General features: G+C 43.8%; 1 protein-coding gene across 2 annotated transcripts in view; it reads left to right on the top strand.

Annotated features, from left to right (window-relative positions):
- The first annotated feature begins 3,293 nt into the window (after nt 1-3,293).
- PHACTR2 (phosphatase and actin regulator 2) overlaps nt 3,294-21,985 on the top strand; it is a 143,417-nt gene continuing 124,725 nt past the window's right edge. For both annotated transcript variants that reach the window (XM_064447127.1, XM_064447124.1), the window contains exon 1: nt 3,294-3,453. In XM_064447127.1, the coding sequence (XP_064303197.1) occupies nt 3,309-3,453 (145 nt within the window). In that variant the 5' untranslated portion in view covers nt 3,294-3,308. The remainder of the gene's footprint in view (nt 3,454-21,985) is intronic.

Raw genomic sequence — 21,985 nt, 5'->3', positions numbered from 1 at the left:
CCAGCCGCGGCCCGCAGAGCCGGCAGCGCGCCTCCGCCTGGAGAAGCGCGGTACCCGTTGGGGGCCTCGTCCCCGTCGGTGCCGTTTTATCTGGTAGCCCGGTGACAAACTGTCACCTGGGTTTTGAGGATTTAAAGAAAATTAAGTGACTGAGTTGTGCCTTGGCCGACACCTCACCGTGCTCCTCCTGCCCGCTCCCACCCCAGGCCCTGACACCCCAGGTGGCCGCCGGTCGGCCCTGTGCGCGTCGGTGCTGCTTTCCTCGTTGAGGAGAGCACCGGCCGTTCTCCCTCAGTGCTCGCCTGAAAGCTGCCTGCCCGGGTCTGCTGGATCTGCAGTCTGAGCCAGCCTGAGTCTTGGATCTGCAGCCAGGGTCTGCTTCAGAGGTGGCCTCGGCAGCCTCCTGGACTTGCCCTTCCCACCTGCTTCCAACCACAGGCTTTTCTCTCCCCCTTCCACTTTCCATTTCCATTTCCCTTCCCTGCAGCTCCAGTATGTGATGGCTTTCAGGGTTCAGAGATGCCCCAAAGCCTGTCCAGGAGGTACTTCCTTGACCATTAGAATGGCTTCAGAGGAAGCCTGTGCTGAAGCTGCCTTGCTTCAGTAGATGGCACTTTGTGTTTGTGCTGCATATCATGGGTGGCAGGCATGTACTTTAAAAGATGCATCTTCCAGCATCTTTGTAGCCCGTGCTGGCACTTCTCCGATCTTTCCTGATGCCGAAATTGCGTATTTTTGCATCAGACCCCAGCAGCCATAGGATGGCCTTTGTGAAATCATCTGGCTTAATAAGAAAATACTAACTTTCCAAAATCATCGCCACGAGTAGCAATTTCTTAGGCAATCTCATCAAAACAGTTAAAAATGAAGGAGCAGAAAACTGAATTAATCTCTCTTCACCTGGGATGGATGTGTATTTTACTGCTCATCTATGGAAACAACTTCGGTTTCCAAAGCCATTAACCACAGCTGTTACATTTAATCCAGAAATATCTAAAGGGCTGTGAAAATGGCAAGTACATAATTTTTTAGCATTTTCATTTATGTACAGACCTCGATGAGTGTATTAAGTTACAGGCTGATAAAAAACATTGTGACTTCCATGGTATTCTTTCTGACTGATTGCTCACATTATTCTGATTTACAAAAGCTCTTTGATATCACAATAGGAGCCTCTTCATATTTCATTTACATTCAATATTGACCTACTTTCTCTGCGTCTTCTATTACTTTCCCCCCTTTAGATGTCACTTTGCTTCTCAAAGGGGATCCTTAAGTACCTTTGACCTCTTGCTATGGTATCTTTTCTAGTTTATCTTTGGATTTCTTCATGTTCTCTTTTCTTTGTGATCATTGCAAAGGATTGCAGGCACTGAGCAGCTCCTTAGTGTGGGAATTTTGAAGTAGGCTCTCTGAGGCTTACTCTGTACAGCATAGCAAAGTTACAACTGCTCTGTGGCTTTGAAGGGAAAATGATTTAAAAAAAGCTCAGGGTCCTGACCCAAAGCCCAGTGACGTCAGTGACCTGCCATCGACTTTGGTGAGATTTGGAGCAGGAACTGTGTATTTCAATAATGAACTTGATCACATCCTTTAAATTGAAAAAAAAAAAAAAAAGGAATTAGAAAATAGTTCAGTAAATAGCAGCCATGAGTACACTTCTGATTAAGACATAAACAGGTTCAGAAAATGTCACCAGCCCACACAGGCACAGCTACTGAAATCTCCAGCGAGGGAAAAGGTCCCCAGTGCACAGTCACATCTGTAAAGATGCAAGCTTCAAAGGGTAAATAATAAAAATTGTACACTGCAAGATTTTGTGAATAACGCAAGGCCGGTGCCTGCACCCGCAGGAATCTCTCTCAACCTGGATATGGTGTGCCTGCCCGCACGGTGCTGAAGCCACCAGGCCACCATGAGGAGGCCTGTAAGCATGGAGCTCGCTGCTGTGCCCCGCGAGGAGAAGCCCCTGGCTCTTGCTCTCGCAGCATGGTCCCGGTGGGAAAGCTCTGTGCAGCTAGGGAAGGATCGGGCTGGTCTGTCAGCTGGGGGGGAAGAGGGAGAGGGAGAGGAATGCATGAAGGCAATTCCCTGGGAGATGCTGAGCAGAAGAGACCTTTTGACCTGTTTAATTGCTGACGTACGAGACTCACGTACTGGATCGATTGCTTGGACAAAGGCAAAGGGTGCCTGAGCCGTACCATTGCTGGGAAGACCACAAAACCGCCGTGCTTGGGGAGCTGCACGGGGCTTGGCATTGAGAGGAGGGGACTTGGTCACCTGGTGGGAAGAAGAGGCAATTTCACATGGGCATGTTTCAGACTCGGTAGGATTTGATTTACACCTGGGGAGTGGTGTTTGTGAAAATATTTTCATCAGCCTGAATGGGACTTTTGTATTCGACAGCTAGGTAACGTGGCACTGGATGCATTAAAAACACAGGGCGAAGTCCCATCTGCCTTTGCCGTTGTGCTGGTAGCTTCAGGGCAGCAAGGACTGTATTCAAGGCAGAATATAAAACTATTGGCCTGTAAAAAAGCAGTTAAGTACCTTTTTAAAAGTTGAGTCGTGTCATGAAAGTGTATCTGTAAAACACCAGAAAACGAAACCACGGGGCTTGATTTTGCTTTTGCCGAAGTCGGTGTGACTCCCGCTTGTGATTTCAAAGCCAGGAGTACTTTCCTCCCAAAAAGTTGAGTCACACGGTCGTAAAATTGGTTGTGAAAAGCCTCTTGCCTGCAACCCAAACCTTAAGAAAGACGAAGGGTGTATGTGTGTGTGTGTGTGGCGGGGGAAGCAGGAGATTTGACTCATCCCCCTCCCCGCTCGGCTGCGGGGGTGCGATGCCTTGTGCAAACTCCCGGTTTTGTGGGTGAGACGGGGGGGTGGGGGTAGCCGGGGGGGGGGGGAGGGAGGACACCCTGTTACACAAAACAGAAGTGCTGGTGTCGGTTGCTTGGCTCTTTTTTTAACCGATTCTCTCTTCCCCCCCCCCCCCCCCCCCCCCCCCGAGAGCTGGAAATAATGGGAGCGGGAAGTACGAAGACACCCTGGTGGGGTGCAGATGCACGGAGGGAGGGGACGCGGGAGGGTCCGTCCCCGCTTTTGCTTTACCCATGTGCAAACACAAAATTTAGGCTCCGACAGACCCGAAATCCCCGCCGCCGTCCCGGCGGGGCGGCCCCGCTTCGGCGGGGCGGTCGGAGGCGAGGGGCGGCTCCTCCCCTGCAAACTTTCCCTTTCCCCTCCCTCACCGCCTATTTCCCTCCCCTGCTCTCCTCCCTGCCCCTCTCGGCTCCCCGACGGCGATGGCTGAGAGGCCGGGGAGCACCGGGGGAGCACCGCTGCCCTCCTGGTCCTTGCCCGGTCCCCGCGGCCGCTCCCAAAGCGACATCTCCTCCTTCTCCTCCTCCCGGAGAACCTGCCTGCTCCGGTCCAACGTGGGCGGCTCAGGTAAGGGGGAGGGAGGGGAGGGTCCTTGTGTCCGAGCCCCCCCACCCCCCCCAGCCCCGAGCCGAGCTGAACTGGGGAAACTGGGAAAAAGACATCCTCTTCCACACCCTGCCCTCCCAGAGCTGGGACCGTCTTCTCTCGGTGGCCAAAGTGTGGGTCCCTGGATTACATGGTGCTTGATCTACCCCCTCGAGATGGTGCACGTCAAGTTCCTGGCTTTTCATACCCGTGTTCTCAGGTTTAAACGAACCCCAGTAAAGTCGTGGGTACCCACCCGTTGGCCAAAGCATCTCTGACTGCAAGGGCAGAAAAGCCCCAGGAAGTCTTCAGGGTGTATTGCAGGGACATCAAAACTCCTTGTCCTGCTGCTTCACACGTTATGCTTCAGTTGTGTGTTAGGATTTTTTTACTGCATGCACTCATATAGCCTTCGGGTTTTACACTAACAGGTGAGGCAAAAAAATGTGTGAGTCAGCATCCCGCCATCCTCCTTCAGGAGGTGCGCGGGGGTGATTTGGGGGTGGAAGCTGGCCTTTTGGGACAGAGTAGACTTTCTGCAGGATTCCAGATAACTTTGCTCTGTAAAATGATAGGAAGTGAGTGTCCTAGTTTACAGTGCTGATATCTGACAGTGGCCAAAGTAAAAGAAATACATACTCAGTTGGGCTGTTATTTACTCAGGCTGTTTCCTGAGGATGGGTATTAAGGAAAATGAAAATCTGGTCTCCATACTGCTGCACACACTTTGAAAATGCCTGCTAACATGGTTGCGAATCAGCCCTGTTCTGTTGACTAAACAAAGACTGTAGGCACATACGTCACTAACAGTGTAGGTATCTTGGATGCACTCATACACTCTATTGCACAGAGGTACCCTGATCCACAAAGCCATCAGGGAAGCTCCTGAGTGCACTGAGGAACCTTCTCTGCTGCAGCACAAGTAGGACAGCACGGTGCGTGGTCGGGTCTGCAATGGACCACAATGTCCTCTTATGTTTGCTCCTCAGGAAGCGTTAAGATGAAGCAGACCATTTGCTTGGGGAAGCTCAAATATATGGCTATGGCTGCCTGATGAGGAAAGAGGGAGTGAAAACTTGCTTAGTCACACAGGAGCAAGTAGGTTCAGCTTGTAGGGCCAGAGGCTGCGAGCAAAAACAACTCTACGTGCTGTTTTGTGCATCATTTTCTGCTCTACCTTTTTCTGTGTCTACTCAAAAGTTATGTTGAAGGACACTTGGGGCAGGGAGGAGGGAGAAGGTTCCAGTGGTTTGTCCAAGTCAGAAAGGACTGCTTTTAGGTGTAAGGTGTCTTTCAGCACCATCTGGAAGAGTGCTGTATGAGCAACACCCTACGACTTGATGCGTACACAAGATGCCTTAACCTGGACGCAGAGGGATCGCCACAGAGGTTGACAAGATTGAGACTATGTCAATGTTAGACTATGTTCGTTGTTAGCTTAACTATAAAGACTACTAACAATGAGCTCAGCTCATTACAAGACACTGGCATATCCAGTGGAGGTAAAACGATGGTGTTATTGAAGATCTGTTGTTATTTGTAGTTTCTTACACACAAAATTTAGGCCTCCCTGTTGCCCTACTTGATTTTTTCTCTTAATTTTGAGGATGTGCTTCCTGCCAGCAAATGACAAGAGCAGCTTTCTCTGGTTTTTATTTTTTTGACAATTTTTCTTTCATTCTGTATTTTCTCCATTGTCGCTTCCTGTATTTTTTTCTGCCTGCTCACTGGGCACAACAGAAATACTTACATGCTTCCACACAACTGTTGATTCCCTCTTTAAAAAGTATGCATTAGAGATGCTTAACTATTTAATTTTTAATGTGGTGGTTAGAGAATTGTTTTTATACTGAGATGCCATTAAAAGAGCCTGCTTTTTCATTCCCCCACTAACCTGGAGAACAGCTATAATGGGGACAGAAATGTGAAGCACTTAGTGAAACAATATGAGCCTTATTATTCTTTTTTCTTCTACCTCTTTCTCTAGCTGTACCATTTGATTAATTTAAAGTAGGTCACTCATTTACATCAGATGTTACCTGTGCTTCAGCTGCTCCATTTAGAAAAGAACAATTTGCTTTTTAAATAACCTGCAAAATGTTTGCTTACTGACTGTTCTTGGAGTGATTCACTTGCAGCTGTTGAAGTCGCAAGTTGCTGTTTCTCTTGCATATTGTCTTTGTTTTCTAGATCCCTTCGCCAGTTGTGCTGAGAAGACGATATTGTCTCCTCGCGCTCCATCAGCGATGGGTTGGTACTCCTATAGACAGTTTGCACTGTTTATTTTACTACCTCCTGATCTACCATTCTCAGTGCAGGATCTGTAAGAGGCAGTATTTGTAGGCACCCTTCTAGCTAAAGAAAATACAATAATAGCCTTTCTAAAAGCAACTTTGGCAGTGGCTTATAAAATGCATGTGTGTTGGTTGTTCTAGAGCAGTACCCTATGTATCTCAAGAGCACAGCGAGGCTGGTCAGGTGGTCCCCATGTTTATGCTGCCTGTGCTTTCTTACCCCTACTCCTTCCTCTGCTATTATCATATGCTGAAAGTAGCAACTTCCTGGTATCACTTTACAGCATCTCACTTCACCAGCTGCAGTCCAGTTTGTGAGGACAGTATATCTGCAGGTTTTTTCTTCTTCTTAAAGCTGACCTCTTCTTTTAGGGTAGTGGTAGAAGATGATTTAATTTCCTTCTCTGGGCTGTCACCTCGCCTGTCGTCATACCAGGCCTTTACCTTCCAACTCTTTCTTTACTTCTGGTAAACCCTGGGAGGAATAAGGTGATCCCCATGATGAATAAGGGTGGCAACAGTCTAGACTCTTGATTTAGACCCTGCAATGTCTAAAGCTCAGAGCCTCTGTGGCAGGCATAGCCTGGTCATCACTTCAACGTCATGGTACGCCCTACCTGACCACTGGCTAGTTCGTCGGAGTGTCTCTAGGAGATTAGTGAAGTAAAAAATATTGTCCTAAAATTTCAGAGCAGCACCAGAGCCACTACAAGAATGCAGCTTGAATTACATACCTTTAAGCAGCCTTCTATGTTTAGTGACTAGATTTAAACCCACATTAAAGGTAGACCAAGGTTCTCGATTTGCCCAGCATAGATGGGGACCAAACTGCATTTGAAATAAAGACCTTGTTCAAACTCTTTCCCAGAACTTATCCAGAATGTAGACTTGGTGGCCATGGGGCTGAGGTCGGCTCTCAGCGTGAGCAGTCAGCCCCAGGCTGCAGGGTGGAGGGCGAGGCTGCTGTTTCCTATCAGCCTCCTTTGCGCTCTGGTTGTGAAGCGGCGCCGGTGGTTCTGTTCATGACAGCCCTCAGGCACCAACCTCAGCTACTGCGGTGCCCGTTCTTTATCTGCATGTCCACGTAGACAGTTTTCAGTTTGCTCTCTTTTTAGTGTTGTGGTTTTTGCTATGCAGGCTTGCATTTTGTTCCAAAGGTGGGGAGGTTTGTGGTGAGGTGCATCTTGGTGAAAAGGCAACTTTACTGCTCAGATCAGAAGTCAAAAAACCACCCATTTCTCCACTCTGGGATTGACATATGGTTAGAAGTTTCAGATAATATGTTCCACTGCTAAGAAGCACACCTTCCAGGTAGAGAGGTGAGCTTCTCATGCATATTTCCATTCTTTTCATGCTTTTTTTTTTTGCACCTTTCTGATGATAGATGAAAAAAAAAAAACCCTACCTGAGAATTCAGGGAGCCGTTCATCAATACCTCAGGCTATACCCCAGATGCTGGGTTGCAGCAGACAGTGAAAGGCTGAGTGCAAATGACAGTCCTGCCTCAAAACCTGTACGTCCCAGGATTATTCTGTGAATTTTTGACTAGCAAAGTGGTCCTTCACGTGTTATTGTATTCAAAATGATAATGAGTAACAACTACAATTCCTTCTGCTGCTGACTCCAGAACAGAGTGGGTGAACGGATGGCTTAAACTCACCCTGTTCAGTGAAGAAGCAGGGAAGATTTCATGTAGTGGTCAGAGTGGCTGCTGTTGGATGGGAAGAAAATTGACGACTTTTGGAATTATTGGAGCTTTTCATTATTAGGGTGCTCCTCTTTGCGAACTTAACAAATGTCAGGTTATCTTCTTAAAGGTCAAACTTTCTGGCTTATGCAAAGAAAATAAAATGTTTTTGACAGCTGGAGGTATTTGAGCATCGAGAAAGAGCGAAACCCTAAAAACTCTTATCTAGAGACTGACTTGACTATATGGGGGCTTGGAACCTAGGAGAAAAGGGAAATATTGGCTAGGTAAATATGTAGCTGTAAAGGTTTGCCTGTATTTCCCTCCGCACTTGTATTTCCCAAAATGGCTACAGATTCCAGTTTCTTAGATCCCATTTCCATATACACCGAGCAAGTATGTGCCCTACCAAAGTCTATAAGATTTGAGTTCAGTGTTTGTGAAGAAGACGTCAGATGTGCTTTGGAAGGGCAGTTAGAAAGATGGTGTTTTTCAGTCATCAGATGGGGGTGAGGGGAGAGCAGCCTCATGACGTGGAAGGACACTCATAATAACTAGAGCATCTGGTTTTGGTACATTGTATGAAAATAGGGGAGTTATGGGAAAACATGATTCTCCATTGTATCAACTCATTTGCAACACAAATCAAAGTACACAACTTTGCAAGAAGCCCAAAGCAGATAATTTGGGGTAGAAAACTATAGCAGAAGTTAAGACAAATCATTGTTGTTGGGGATTTAGAATCTAAACTGAACATGACTGTGTAATTTCCAAGAAACAGTGCATCCTGTTCCTATAAGTCCACATGAATAGTTTTCCATCAGTTTGAAAGTTTGAACTATCAGAAAGAGGCAGCAATCATAACCATATGAAATTTGACATATGCTTATGGAATTGAAATATCTACTTCTTCATAATCTGGAAACACGCTTAGACCATCATCCCATAATGTTAAATCTCATTCCAGTCACCCTTACATGTAACTTGAGGTTTCAGAAGTGTGCTGAGCAAAAACCCAGGAATCATATAACATTTTTTACTGTGCAGACATTGATAAAGGTTAAGGCTGCCTGAAAACTGGTTTAGTTTATAAGATTAGGTGGGCATGAGGGAAGAAGTATGTGCCATTTCTAATACAAGTTTATACAACATTGCATATAAAATAAGAATCTGCCTGGTTTATCCTGGACTAAAAGACATTATTCCGCACCAACTCCTGCAGAATAACTGGGGTATGTTCTTGGTGTTAACCCTGTTTAAGTGTGAAACGGGGAACACTGGGAACACAGGGAACACTATGATTTACAAATACAAACCATGTATACTATGTGCCGTTTACACATGACCCAGTTTCTGGGACAACAACTTTACAATCCAATATTCAAACCTAGGCTCAGGATTAAGAAAAAAGTATTTTCTAAACGTGGTAATAATCTTCATGGTTGGCTAAGCAGAAATTGGACTGCAAACATTTGCAGCATATGATTTAATGCATATTTTGCAGCAACTAATCAGTAGCTGGCTGTGGGATCTGTTCAGCATTTTGCAACTCTGTGTGTTTTAGTTTCTCAAGGCCCTTCAGCATTTAGCACTTCCTGCTGATCTGTGGCTTCTAGCAAGTAACCATTTAATATCAGACTGCATGTCAAGTATGTAGTCTGAAGAAGTGATCTAAAGAGTAGCTGAAGAAGAGTTTTTATTCCTTCTCTTGCTGAATGTAAACAACTTGTTCCAAAAAAAGCATTTGTTTTCATTTTAAAACCTAAAAGTTTCATCATTCAAATCCATCATTAGCAGAAATCATTTATCCTTCTTCCCCACCCCCCACCTCCTGCTCTTTTTGCCATTATTTCCTGAAAAAGCAGGCACTGTTTAAGGTCAAAGGGCTGGGGGTAGTTGGCAGGTTTTTTAAAGATTGATGAAGAATTTACTTTTTTATTTATTTTTGCTTTTTGAAGTCAGAATTTTTTCAGTGCCAGAAACTCTGTAGGATTTAAGTTTTCAATAACACCAGTATTAGCCTTGCTTCTGAATTTTTAGTAGTTCTCACTGAATATGCTTTAGCATAAGGCAAAGATATCTTCAATAGTAATCTTCTCATTTTTTCTTCTTTTTCTTCCCCCTAGCATTTTACCTAGTGTGTTGCTATTTTTAACAGATGCAGAAGTTAATTTTTCTCTGGTACAAACTAAATGGCACAAAAGGAAAAATATCCAGAAGAAAATGGCAAACCCTGGCTTCAGTGTTCCAAGTTCAATCACTTTTTACTTTATCTCTGAAATTGTCAGTCTTAAAACCCACCACAACAAGGGATGCTCATGTGTTTCATTCATGCGGAAAGCGCTGTGATCTTCCTGAAACACAAGCAGAGTCTGTAGGCAGTCAACACTTCCCTCAGTGGTGAGCTGAGAAAACTTGTTCCCCATCATGCATCGTGCAGTTTTGATGCAGAATTGGACTTTTAATATGTTGTGTTGTATAAATTCTACGGGTGTCTTTAGTATTGTTAGGATTTTTGAATTTTGAAAGGCTGAAGCAGTGAAATGTTAGTAAATTATATCAGTATCAAGTAGTTACTGTAATGGGCTCGGAAGCATTGTCACTGCTTTAATATAGCGTGAAGCTTCAAAGCCACTACACTTTGCAAGTCTGATGAGCTCCCAGGTAGAGGACTTTATAACAAAGCGGAGCTAAAAAGCGGCTTAAACCACTGCGTGCTGTGGTGGTAAGACACTTTCTTACCCTCTCTCATATCTCTCATGTTTCTTATATATTTCTAGCACATTCTGGATTGCCCTTCCCATTTCTCATGTCGTTGTTAAAACTGCTTGTCCACATTGCAGGGCCAAACAGTGGGGGGCTGGGAGGGAAATGTGGAAGAGGAAGCATTCTACCGCAGGTGGCAACATGGTGACTCTTTACATGCTAAAATACTGTGTCTAAATGGCTTCTGTTTGAAATAATGATCGTGGTTTTTACTAAATGTCTTATTTTTCAGAATATGTAGCCTTTAGTGGTTATTTTTAATTAAACATGTATTTTACAGCTTTCCCTACACTTTTTTAACATTTGCAAAATTTGCAGTATCAAGAAGAAAAACTTGTTTGGGGAAAGTGGACTCCTATTAAAAGCAGTTACTTTTCCTTCCCCTTCAACCTCAGACATGACTTCAGTCTCGCACACAAACTCTGTTGGCCCCCACTTGGGGAATTTGGCCAGTTGCACAGTCCCACACACTGCTTCTGTTAGCTGGATGCATCAGTTGGTAGCTCAGTTTTGGCTCCTTTACCCAAGTCATTGCTATCCAAACTATACTGGAAATAAAAGGCACTCGTGTTTTTCTTCCTTTCTCCTTCTCCCCACTCTTTCACTCCCCTCTCCGCTACTAGCTTCTTTTCTATCTTCTCCACAGCTTCCAATAAATCTCACTTATATTGTGTCGATAGCCTACATACCACTTTTGATGATCCTCTGTCTAGGTCTGGCTGTGTGTGTGTTCGGTTCTGTCCTGCCCACTCAAGTCTGATGCACTCCAGTGCTTCCCAGATGTTAGAGGCTCTTTGACCCCAGAGACTGAGATGTGGATGGACTAGGAACCTGCAAACTTTATTTTCTGATTGTCACAGGGAGATAAAGGTGAGAATTTGTATAGGCAGAGCAGAAGTTCATTCAGTTTTAGGGATTCATTGGGGAGGGAAAAAAAGATCTAGTAAAAATTGAAGAAAAAAACAGGTTTGCTGAACGTTAGGAATGGAGGAGAAGTACTTCAGAGCCTTTTTAAAATAAAGCTTGGCACAGTGGTGAGGATCAGGAAAAGGCTGAAGTCTGGCACAATCCCTACATTATTTGAAGTTGCTAGGTTAGCTAAAGTTTCTTTGAATACAAATGTATCCTGATGAAATGAGACTTTTGTGAAAATCCACTTTTTTTAGAATGAATTCTGATTTCAGGCACATTTCTGTATTTTCAGGAGAAATATCTGACAAAGTTTCAAATGGTAAATTGTCACTTCAAAAAATTAGTCTAAGGTTTTTAGAATTTTTCACCATATGAAAAATTGATATAGGAGGTTTTTTTCTTCTAGTCTGGGGGGCAGGAATAGGAGTGAAGAAAGAAGTGTCAGAATTTCCCTGGCAGAGAAATGTGATTATTCTAAGGGACCCCATCCACCTCTACAGGGAAAATGTAACCACTGCCACTTTACTTTTTCATGGCTAAATCATTGGATATCAAATTCTTTAAAGCTTCAAATGCCTTCTTGAAAGAATAAGGATGTATAAGGAAGTATTTCATGGAACCAAGCCCTAAAGAGCACAGTTGAGCAAAGCTCCCCTGCCAGAGCGCATATGTTCACTTTTTCTGTTTTGGGGGGACAATAACAGCTTTTAAGATACATCTGTGACTAATATGCAGCGTACTCAAGAAAATTACAGGCACCAAGTAGAACTGCTGTTGAGGTATTTTTTGTATCAGCTACTAACACAGTGGAGAAGGGGTTGCAGTGCATTTGCAGTTGAATGTGTCCTAATTGCAGCCCTTCTTTGTGTTCAAACACAGGCAGCTATATTTAAACTTTGTGAGTGAAAGGATAATTAGCAGTCATCTGCTTGCCATTTTTTTTATTTATTTCTTCTGTTGCCCAGTTGTCAGGGTTGACAGATGTTAGTGGCTTAAACCACGAATGAAACTGTGAACTTTTTATCTGAAAAAAGATGAGTGCCACCAAAGCGCAGCATGAAAAGGCAATGTCCTCAAGACATAATTCTGATCTTTTTTTTTCTGATTAAAGGCAGTTTTGGCAAGCTTAGAAGGGTTAGATTTGAAATAAGTTATTTCACTTACACAGCCAGAGCAAGTGTAATCCACTGGGGACCAGCGGACATCCCAAATCATGATATGAACTGCTCTAGTCCCAAGGATGAAGCATGGCATGCTGCTTTCTTTACTTGGGCTATAGGCACCTCTGCCTGTGTTTCTCTGAGTAGACTCTCAACTCTGTATCCTTAGGAGTGAGCCAAGAGGGAGAGTTACAGCTCCCCAGGGGCGTGACATTTTTCTTCCAGCTCTTTGAGTTTTGAGCCCTGAACATTTGATAAAATAATGGTGTCTTCCTGTTATGCCTTGCTGCAAACAAAACTGAACAGCAATATTTCACACTGTGTTTATTTTAGTGAATAGCAAATCCAAAAAATATGCTGCCACCCAGCTATTTAAGCCTTTGGAAACACATCTGCTATGAATTTTGCCTTATTCTTTGGAAGTTGAGATAAACAATGGCTTTTGATCTGCAAATAGCATAAATCTTTCGGGGGAGAGATTTCCAAAGGATTGATGCAGTAATTTTCAGAGCTTTCTCTTATTCATGTGGTCAACTTGGGATTTGCCTAATGGGATCTTCTCAGGTGAACTAGTGAATGTATATATGATTTTGTAGGTGATTTTGGCTTACAAGCCAACAGCGCCCATTTCATGCCATGGTATGGATGTTTATCACTGGGCACATGGTACATGAGCGCGTTGTACTACAGCTTGTGCATTTAGTGGTCTATCAGAGAGCATCTGAAAGCTATACCCTTGCAGTGCAGAAGCTGCCAGACCTGGAGGGAAACAGCAGAGTGAATGACTTTCTTTCAGCTATAGGGGTGAAAGACTCTGGGGTGAGATTGGGATTTGGCCATGCTGCCTGCCCTTTTTTGGCTCTGTGTCAAAGAGCTCTCCTGATCATCACCAGACCCTGGAAGAAAGTTCCTCCCCTTGCAGCTTCCATGAGGACAAATAAAGCCTTTCACTCAGTGCCTGCCACGGAGGAAGCACCAGGAGGCATGCAGCTCTGCAGATTTGCCCATCCTTGGGTGAGGGAAGGTGGCACACTATCTCAAAATAGCAAGGTAATAGCCTAATAGCAAGTTAGGTGTTACTTTGAAATCACTCTTAACTCAAGCTGGGTTAAGTAAAATGCAAACAAAATGTCTAAAATAATGCAGCTGCCAGTCTTTTAAAAAGAGAAAGGAAACATCACCAACAGAGCAAGTGCTGGCAAGATGCCTGTAACCAGTCTGCCTAACTCAGGGGGAAAAAGACCCGTCATGCTTAGTCTTGGTGTCAGCAGTTTAAGCAAGGATTTTCTTTATTTATTTGCTTACCTCTTCTACGAAGTTTGGAATTATATTGTCTGTTTTGGATGGGTTTGCACTTTGGTGGAGTTGTTATAATTTATTGTTGTGGTTTAGCCCCAGTCAGCAACCACGCACCACACAACCGTTCACTCACTCCTCCTGCAGTGGGATGGGGAGAGAATCAGAACAGTAAAAGTGAGACAAAAAGCCTGGGTTGAGATAAAGGCGGTTTAATGGGTAAAGCAAAAGCCACGCACACAAGCAAAGCAAAACAAGGAATTCATTCACTCCTTCCCATGGGCCGGCAGGTGTTCAGCCGTCTCCAGGAAAGCAGGGCTCCGTCATGTGTAACATTACTTGGGAAGACAAACGCCATCAGTCTGAACATCCCCCCCTTCCTTCTTCTTCCCCCAGCTTTATACAGTAAGCATGACGTCATATGGTGTGGGATATCCCTTATGTCAGTTGGGGTCAGCTGTCCCGGCTGTGCCCCCTCCCGGCTTCCTGTGCACCTGGCAGAGCATGGGGAGCTGAAAAAGTTCTTGACTAGTGTAAGCACTGCTTAGCAACAGTTAAACATATCTGTGTTTGTCAACACTGTTTTCAGCACAAATCTAAAACATAGCCCCATACTAGCTACTGTGAAGAAAATTAACTATCCCAGCTGAAGCCAGGACATTTATTAAAATAAGAAATCATCTATTGCAAGCATTAACAAGTCCATATCACATAAATTCCTGGTGAGTGGGTTGCATTATACTCACTTTTACCCTAGGCGTAAGATAAATATATACATAGATGAATTTACATGAATAGCTGAATTCTAGGCAACAGTGCTTTGACAATGAGAGGTTGATCGAACAAACAATTTTTGTCTGCCTTCTAAGCTCATTGCTATTTTCAAAGAAATGATGTCAAGGAGGTTTTAATTCAGGCACTAATTAGTAAAGTGAATACTTCTAATACTTACTAGAACTCCATACTTCTGCTGCCGTGAATTTGTCTCAGCTATATATATGCCATAGAGGAAATAAATTTCAGAAAACTAAACTTCATGAATATCATGTATGAAGTAAATGAGATTTGATCCAAAATGCTTTTATACAAACATTGATTATCATAAAAATGTGAGAGAGGGAAAAAATGATCAAGACAGAGCTCTGTAAGTGTCAATTTTGCATCTCTCTCAAACTCAGGAGTAGATGTTTCAAATTATGCACATTTATAAGAAGGACTTGTGTTTTAAAAATACATGCAAATGATTTCTGATTCTAATAATTTTAAATGTCAATAAAAGCTATCAAAATATGCACTCTTTTCAGTAGTCCTAACCTCCGTTTGTTAATGGGAGCCTAACCTTTTTGAAACAGAGTTTTGGGAGTGGCTTTCATGTATTGAGGCAATTTGGGATCACTGTGGAAGTGGTTCAACCAGTGTAATAATTGTACCAAGGAGAGATCAGAAGCCAGGTTTGGTGGCGTTTGGTAGATGCCAAATGTCTGTGGGATTCACTCTGACACTGAAGGCTCCTGCGGTAAAGGCTGATGTGGTTCAGGGAACCGAAACTCCTTGCTTGTCTTCTAATGGAATATCTTCCCTCTGTGATGCTCTGAGGGATGTAATGTCCCTAAGTGGAGGGCTCAGAGTGGCTCTGAGCCTAGGAATTTCTGTAACAGCACTGAACATTGGCTGAGTTGTATGGACAGTGGGCATTGAAACACTCTGCCACAGAACCCCAGGGCAGTTTTTAGGAGGGTTGCGTATTTTATATGTAAAATTGCAGTAGGGGTTTGTCTGTTGAGAATTCATGACATGCAAGGGATAAGAGCATATCAGGTGTGCCCTGACCATAGGCACTGATAGGTTCTTGGGTTTGATGATGTGTGTATAGATGAAAAAATATCTAACCACCTTCAGTTCAGTCCAGTTCATTTAAATGACATTTTTCTAAACCACTGGCATATAAGCATCTAGCTATCAGGCTGGTGGAGCCTTGCTTTCTCTGCTAGAAAATACAGGTACACAGTCACAGGTAAGGAAGGAGCCAATTGGTAGCTATCAGGCATCTCCAAGAGAAAGGCTGAAGGCTGACCACATGGACCCTCGCTCTGAACAGGGAAGCAGGTTTCAATCACTCTGCTTTGAGGTCACCATGGAAGGAGAAAGGGCTGCGCACCCCTTTTCTTTCCCCCTCAGCTCTGTGCCGACGTTTTTCCTCCCATTTCAGTGTATTTGGTACAGAGTTAGTAGATAATGCGGACATTCTGGATCCTCAGCAAATGCATTGGCTTTGAGAAAGCACTTTTAGCGAAGTGAGCGTTCTTCAACAGAGCGTGCAACTCGGGCTGTGCCAGCATGGCAGCGTGGTCCAGCCAAGCCATCACTGTGACTGCAACCCACCTGAGCTTCACCTTCAGCTGCCATGCAGTCCTCCTCTTCTAAATGCAGCAGTACACTGCTGCTGAAGTCTCATGCAGTGTTTCTGGGCTTGGGATTTCATTGTGACTTTCCAGTGTTCGATACTGTTTTGGTTTGGCTCTTACAGGCACAATCTCAATTGTTTTTTTCAGTGGCTGCTGGACTGCTTTGGTGTTGAAAACTTCTGAAAACATGATCCTGCCATGTCCAGGCATTCAGAAATTAGGAGAAGGCAAAAGAGAGGGAGAAGTTTACTGGTCTTTTTTTTATTATTTTAAATGAAGTTATAATATGCTTTCTATGTCATCCTCATGTTTCTGGAGGCCTGATTCATGTTTTTTGTACACTTGTGGCTGGCAATGCTGCTATTGACTTCAGAGGGCTTTGGCTTGGACTGAAATACATCGCTGCAGCTTTTATCCCAGGAAGGCCTCTTCACAACCATTTACAAAGATGAGGTGACCTGAAGTTCAATATCACAGTCCTTTGGAAGGCAAAAGTCCCTTTGGGACCAGACTGGGTTTTTTTCAGCTCCAGCCTCTTAAGAAAATCTGGATGTGAGCAGGCATGAGATGCATTAACACATTCTGTGAGTGCCCAGGCTCAATAATGACCAAAATAAATATGAGATTGTTTTCCAAAGGAAATTAAACAAGGAGCAAGTAGAAAACATCTACAGCAATTTCACAGTAGGTAACATTGTATAGTCACTTCTATTTTTTTCCTGTTGTCATGGTTTAGCCCCATTTGGCAACTAAGCACCACACAGCCACTTGCTCATTCACTCCCCCCACCCCAGTGAGATGGTAGAGCGAATGGGAAGAGCAAAAGTAAGAAAACTTATGGGTTGAGAAAAGAACAGTTTAATAATTAAAATAAAATAGTAAGAATAATAATAACAACAATAATAATAAAAAGCAAAATAATGAGAGAGAGAGAGAGAGGCAAAACCTGGGGAGTGGGAAAACCAACCAAACAACAAGTGATGCAACCGCTCACTACCCGCCAAACAATGCCACCAGTCCCCGAGCCACAATCGCTGCTTCCCCCGGCCAACTCCCCCTAGTTAATACACTGGGCATGACGTCGTATGCTATGGAATATCCCTTTGGCCAGTTTGGATCAGCTGCCTTGGCTGTGCACCCTCCCTTCCTGGCTTCTTGTGCCCCTGGCAGACCATGGGAAGCTGGAAAAGTCCTTGACCAGTATAAGCACTACTTAGCAACACTTAGCAACTACTTAGCAAGAACTAAAACATCAGTGTATTATCAATACTATTCTCATACTAAATCCAAAGCACACTATACCAGCTACAGTGAAGAAAAATTAACTCTGTCCCAGCCAAAATCATGACACCTGTGAAAGCCCTGTGAGGGTACAACTGATGACATGGGGGGCTCCAGGCAGCCTGGCTTTATGTGAGAGGGTGTCCTTGTGGGATGAGAGCTCTGCCTGGGCTCTTTATTGCTTAGGTAACGACAGGAAGATGGGGGGATTGTCCATGATGCACAGTTACTCAAACCCCTTCTGCCTGTGAGTGGGAGTGAGGAGTGTGTTGGCTTTTCTTCTCTGATGTGAGGGATATTACTTCCTTCCATTCAGCTAGTCCTTCATCATGGTATCAAAAGGAGGAGAAAAGTTCAGACTCAGATAGGAAAGGAAAATGGAGAGAGCTTAAAATGTAAAAGATCCTCAACAGGAACAGAAGCAATTCCTTCATTCCAATTATTGACAGTTCTTTGATAATCTCACCCTTATGTATACAAACAGAGCAAATGATTTTTTTCATCTAGAGAAATCAGTTAATCCTGCCCTGCCTCTTCCACTTTATCTCCAGCAAACCACTTTTTGGCTCTGCTCCGTAGATTCCTGTTCAGTGGAAAATGTTTATTCTCCAGATCTTTTGCACTGCAACACCCACCAAGTGTGAGAAAAGTGGGGATACTCTCCATCTAGCATCAGTTACTGCAGGAGCCCATCTACCTCTGGCGGCCAGCAGAGATGACATGTTGAACCCTTACCAGCTCCAGTTCTGCCCTGCCATGGGATGAAAAGAATTGTCCGTGGGCTGGGATTTTCTAGCAGAGCCTAAAAACACAGACTATACAACAGAAAACAGCAAATGAGTAGGTTGGTGGCATTAAACAACTTGTTAGCTTTATAGTAATTTGAAGAGAGTCTCACTCATGTGAGGAATCTTTTTTTTTGTTTTTTTTTTTTGCTAAGAAACACGGAATGTGTTACTGCAGCACTGGGCCATGTCACCACCAAAACAGCTTTCCCTGAGCCCAGCAATATGCCTTATACCGTATGCTCCCAACTGCCCCCGCAGGCTTCTGACCCATTTGCTGCATCTCGCGTTACCCATCACCTCCATGCATTTGTTTAGGTGCCTTAACCTGTCCATCGGCACAGCTGGCTGCCAGGAGCCCGCAGGAGGGAAAATCTCAGCGGGTGAGAGATTTTGTGTCTCAGGGAGATGCTGCCGTGTGAGGCTGATACACTAGGTGGGGCGGTTGTTATGCTGATCAGCAAAAACCTGGCTCTCCGGTGCCCGATTTCTTGCCTGGATCACCCACCTGCTTGCGGATGAGAGGATTTGAAATACAGGCTTGTTAATATAAAGTGAGCAGCCCTCCTGCAGCATTGTTGGTAGATTGCCCTGGGTTGGTTTTGGCTGGTTCTGCTCCTTCCCGGATGAAGTCATGGCAGAGTCATCATTAGTTTCAGTGTCTTTAAATGCAAACTCGGCTGTCTTTAAAAGCACGAAGCTGGAGTGGGATGGGATGGTGTGGCAGTGTTTTAAATTTCCTGAAGGCCCCCCACCCTTTTCTTTTTTAATCCATAAATTGCATATTTAAAAAGCACAAAATTTTATTATCATCCATCGCTCTTCCCTCAGCCAAGGTAATGCTGCAAGCCTGACATTATTGGTTGTACTGGTGAAATTGGATCTCCTTGTAGTATTGATTCTGCTGTACTTTGGTCGGGGCTTGCAGGTTTTGTATTGATCTGTCAAAGAAAACGCTGAGGAGCAGGTGAGCAAGATCTGTTGTCTGTGTTGTTTGGGAACTAACAGAAGCTCTTATTCTTTGCCGACAGCCTGTTGCACACCTGGACATTGATTCATTATGAGAGATGTCAGCTTTAATTAAAGCCAGGTTTTCCAGTACTTGTACAGAGTGCTTTGACCCTGATCCACAGTAAATTCATAAAGGCAGACTTTCAGGCTGAGTTGTTCATTTATTATGTAGTCTTCTGAAAAAGAAGCCATTAAAAGAATCAGACTAAAATTTTTGTATGTGCTGAACCTGAAGTAGTCTTTTCTAAAACCAAACTCAATGGGATCTATAAAATGTGTTCAGAAATACACATCTAGACCTCCACTGGCATTGTGCACTGAAATAGGTATTGCTTACCCTGATGTTTTCCTGGCCTGCTAGAGATTTAGATTTGATGTATGCAGCTCTATGGGCAGATGCAGAATCCTTTGACTGGTTTGAAAGAGCCTGAAAACAGGAATTCCTTCTCACAGCCTGAAAACTCCAACACTAGAAAGGCTTTCCCCAGAAGCCTCAAAGAGATACATCACTCGCTCTTTCCAACCTCAAAATAATTTTATGGCAGAAGAAAACTTTTGTTTTCATTTTTTCTTTATTTATTCTTGGAGGAGGAGGGCCTGGCTAGATTTTTGCTTTTAGACTGTATTTCACAAAAACCACTGCAGTAATGTTAAGTGGGTCATATACAATTCATAAGTATCAAAGATAACATCAAAGTGTTCATGTATGTTAGTACGTGTGCCACAGAAATTTTTTTCTATATGAAATAATAAAAGTATAGACACTAGATATATGGCTAAAAGTAAGCTAAAGCAGTTTTCCCATGCCATATCTCCAAATGAAACATGAAAAGAACACTCTTCTAAACTATCAAAACATTTCTCAATTATTTATTCAATACTGCCTGAAATGATCATGAAAAGTGACTCAGTGAAAAATGACTGTGTCATTTTATAGAATGCAATCCGTGCCCTATAAAATTGTAGTATTAAAGTAGTATGAACAAAACCAGAAGTCAAGTAAATTACAGCTGTAAGTCCTAGCCACCTCCCACATAGATGTGCAGATGAATATAAAGGTGGGGGTGGGAGGGGTGGGGGTGTGGAAGGACCCTTAGAGTAGTTCTTATTAGCCAGGTCCCAGCCAAGTACAAGTCTTTCGCAGTCATACTCTTCTAGCAACCACCAAGCAGCCATTGCAGCATCTGTAAGACTAAGGAGCCAAAGCTCCCTCACCCCACAACACCCCACAAGAAATGCTTGGATGCTTGGTGAGTGTCAGCCCCGATGGCTCAAGAATATCCAGGACTGCTACAGGCTTTCTGAAAGTTTTGGGGCAGGCTGTGTTGCTCGTACAGCACGGTGGAAGACCTTCATGTCCTGGACTCTGGGGGAGGACGCATGGTGTAGTGCCATCCAGGTCTTGAAATGTGTATTTGATAATATCCCAATGTCAGGATGAAAAGCATAGTTGGGTTTTTTATTACCAGTTTGAAAATTATGCACTAAACTGTTTGGATTCAGACACAACATTTAACTAAGGATGCAATAAGTAAGGTGGCCTTCTTCACCGCTTGTCACAGCCTTAGTACAAGGTAGTATCTGAATGCGTCTTTTTAGGTTAACTGATCAAAATGCTTCCAAAATTATTTAGTTCTTGATTTGGACATAAAAGCCCATAGGATCTGTATGTTCTGGCAAAGCATATTAGAAGGTTTGCCTATTGCACTTGACTTTTCTTTCATAAAGTAGAAATGTGATCATTAGATCTGTAGTAGGAGAGTCCCTTTGTGGACTGGTCTAGTTCAAAAATTGATGTCGTTTGCTTAGTTACCTTTAAACATCATCTTTTTCCAAAAGAAGCATGGCAAAATGAATACAAAGTCACAAAAAATGTTAAATTACTAAAATGTTATGGGACTTGTATAACTGCAGAGAACAACTAGGCTGCATGCCTGATTTCTCGCATGGGTAGGCATTGACAGGATTGTTTCTTTGATTTATATGGGCTCATTGAAACATGGGGCCAGCACAATCTTCTTTTTAGATCAACTTCATCTCTGACATATCATCTTGTAAACCACATGACAGCAGCTTCAGAGCATGTGCCTCATTAACTGATTTTTATTTGTGCTCATCATAACCACTTCACTTAATGTTGTTATCGTTGTTATCTCCTGTATTTGCCGGGCCTCTCTATGGGTTCTTGTGCTTAGTTTTTGTAGGGTTCCGCCATCCCTGACAGCTCTCACTCAGCCGAGCAGCCGCCTTGGTCTGGATTGTCCACACCACATGTGGAAGAAGCTTTTTCCTTTTGGTGTAGCAACACAACACTATGTTTGGAGGTCCATTTCCTGGGATCGGCTGGCAGGGTTGGACGTGGGCTGGCCGAAGGGATGAGTAAGTGTACCATGCTGTCTCCTCTGCCTCCATCCCTGGAAGCCAAACAGGAAAATTAATTACCTGGATCTGTGTTATTGTTTCCACATAGGGCTTACCAGACCACGCTGTGGTGATGCTGGCAGAGCTGCAGCAGAGAACCCTGCCGCACGGCGGCGGAGCTGAGCTTGTTGCATGGGCTCAGGGCACATACATTGGTGGATGACCTTGGATCTTTGGGAGGGTGTTTTGCAAATCAGTGTTGCTTGTCAGTGCCCTGGTCTCAGTGTGGTGTTTTATAACAAAAAGTGGAGGCCAGTTAGACTAAAATTCACCCCAGGAAGGTTCCAGAATGAGTTATGTTGAACAATTGGCAAGTACTGAGAAGAAAATAAAGCCAACAACTAAATGAGAGCAAATGTGTGGTAAATCCATTTGATTTACGTTTGGAGGGCTAAGTTGCACGGTGAAGGAAAACACTAGATATATCTTCATTTGATATATCTTGACATTGAAAAGGTTTTGAGGCTGTTTCATAGGACTGCGTTTTAGACATAAG

This window comes from Phalacrocorax carbo, chromosome 3, assembly GCF_963921805.1.
Source record: "Phalacrocorax carbo chromosome 3, bPhaCar2.1, whole genome shotgun sequence".
In the NCBI taxonomy this organism is placed as follows: Eukaryota; Metazoa; Chordata; class Aves; order Suliformes; family Phalacrocoracidae; genus Phalacrocorax; species Phalacrocorax carbo.
This window is presented reverse-complemented; position numbering and strand designations above follow the sequence as displayed.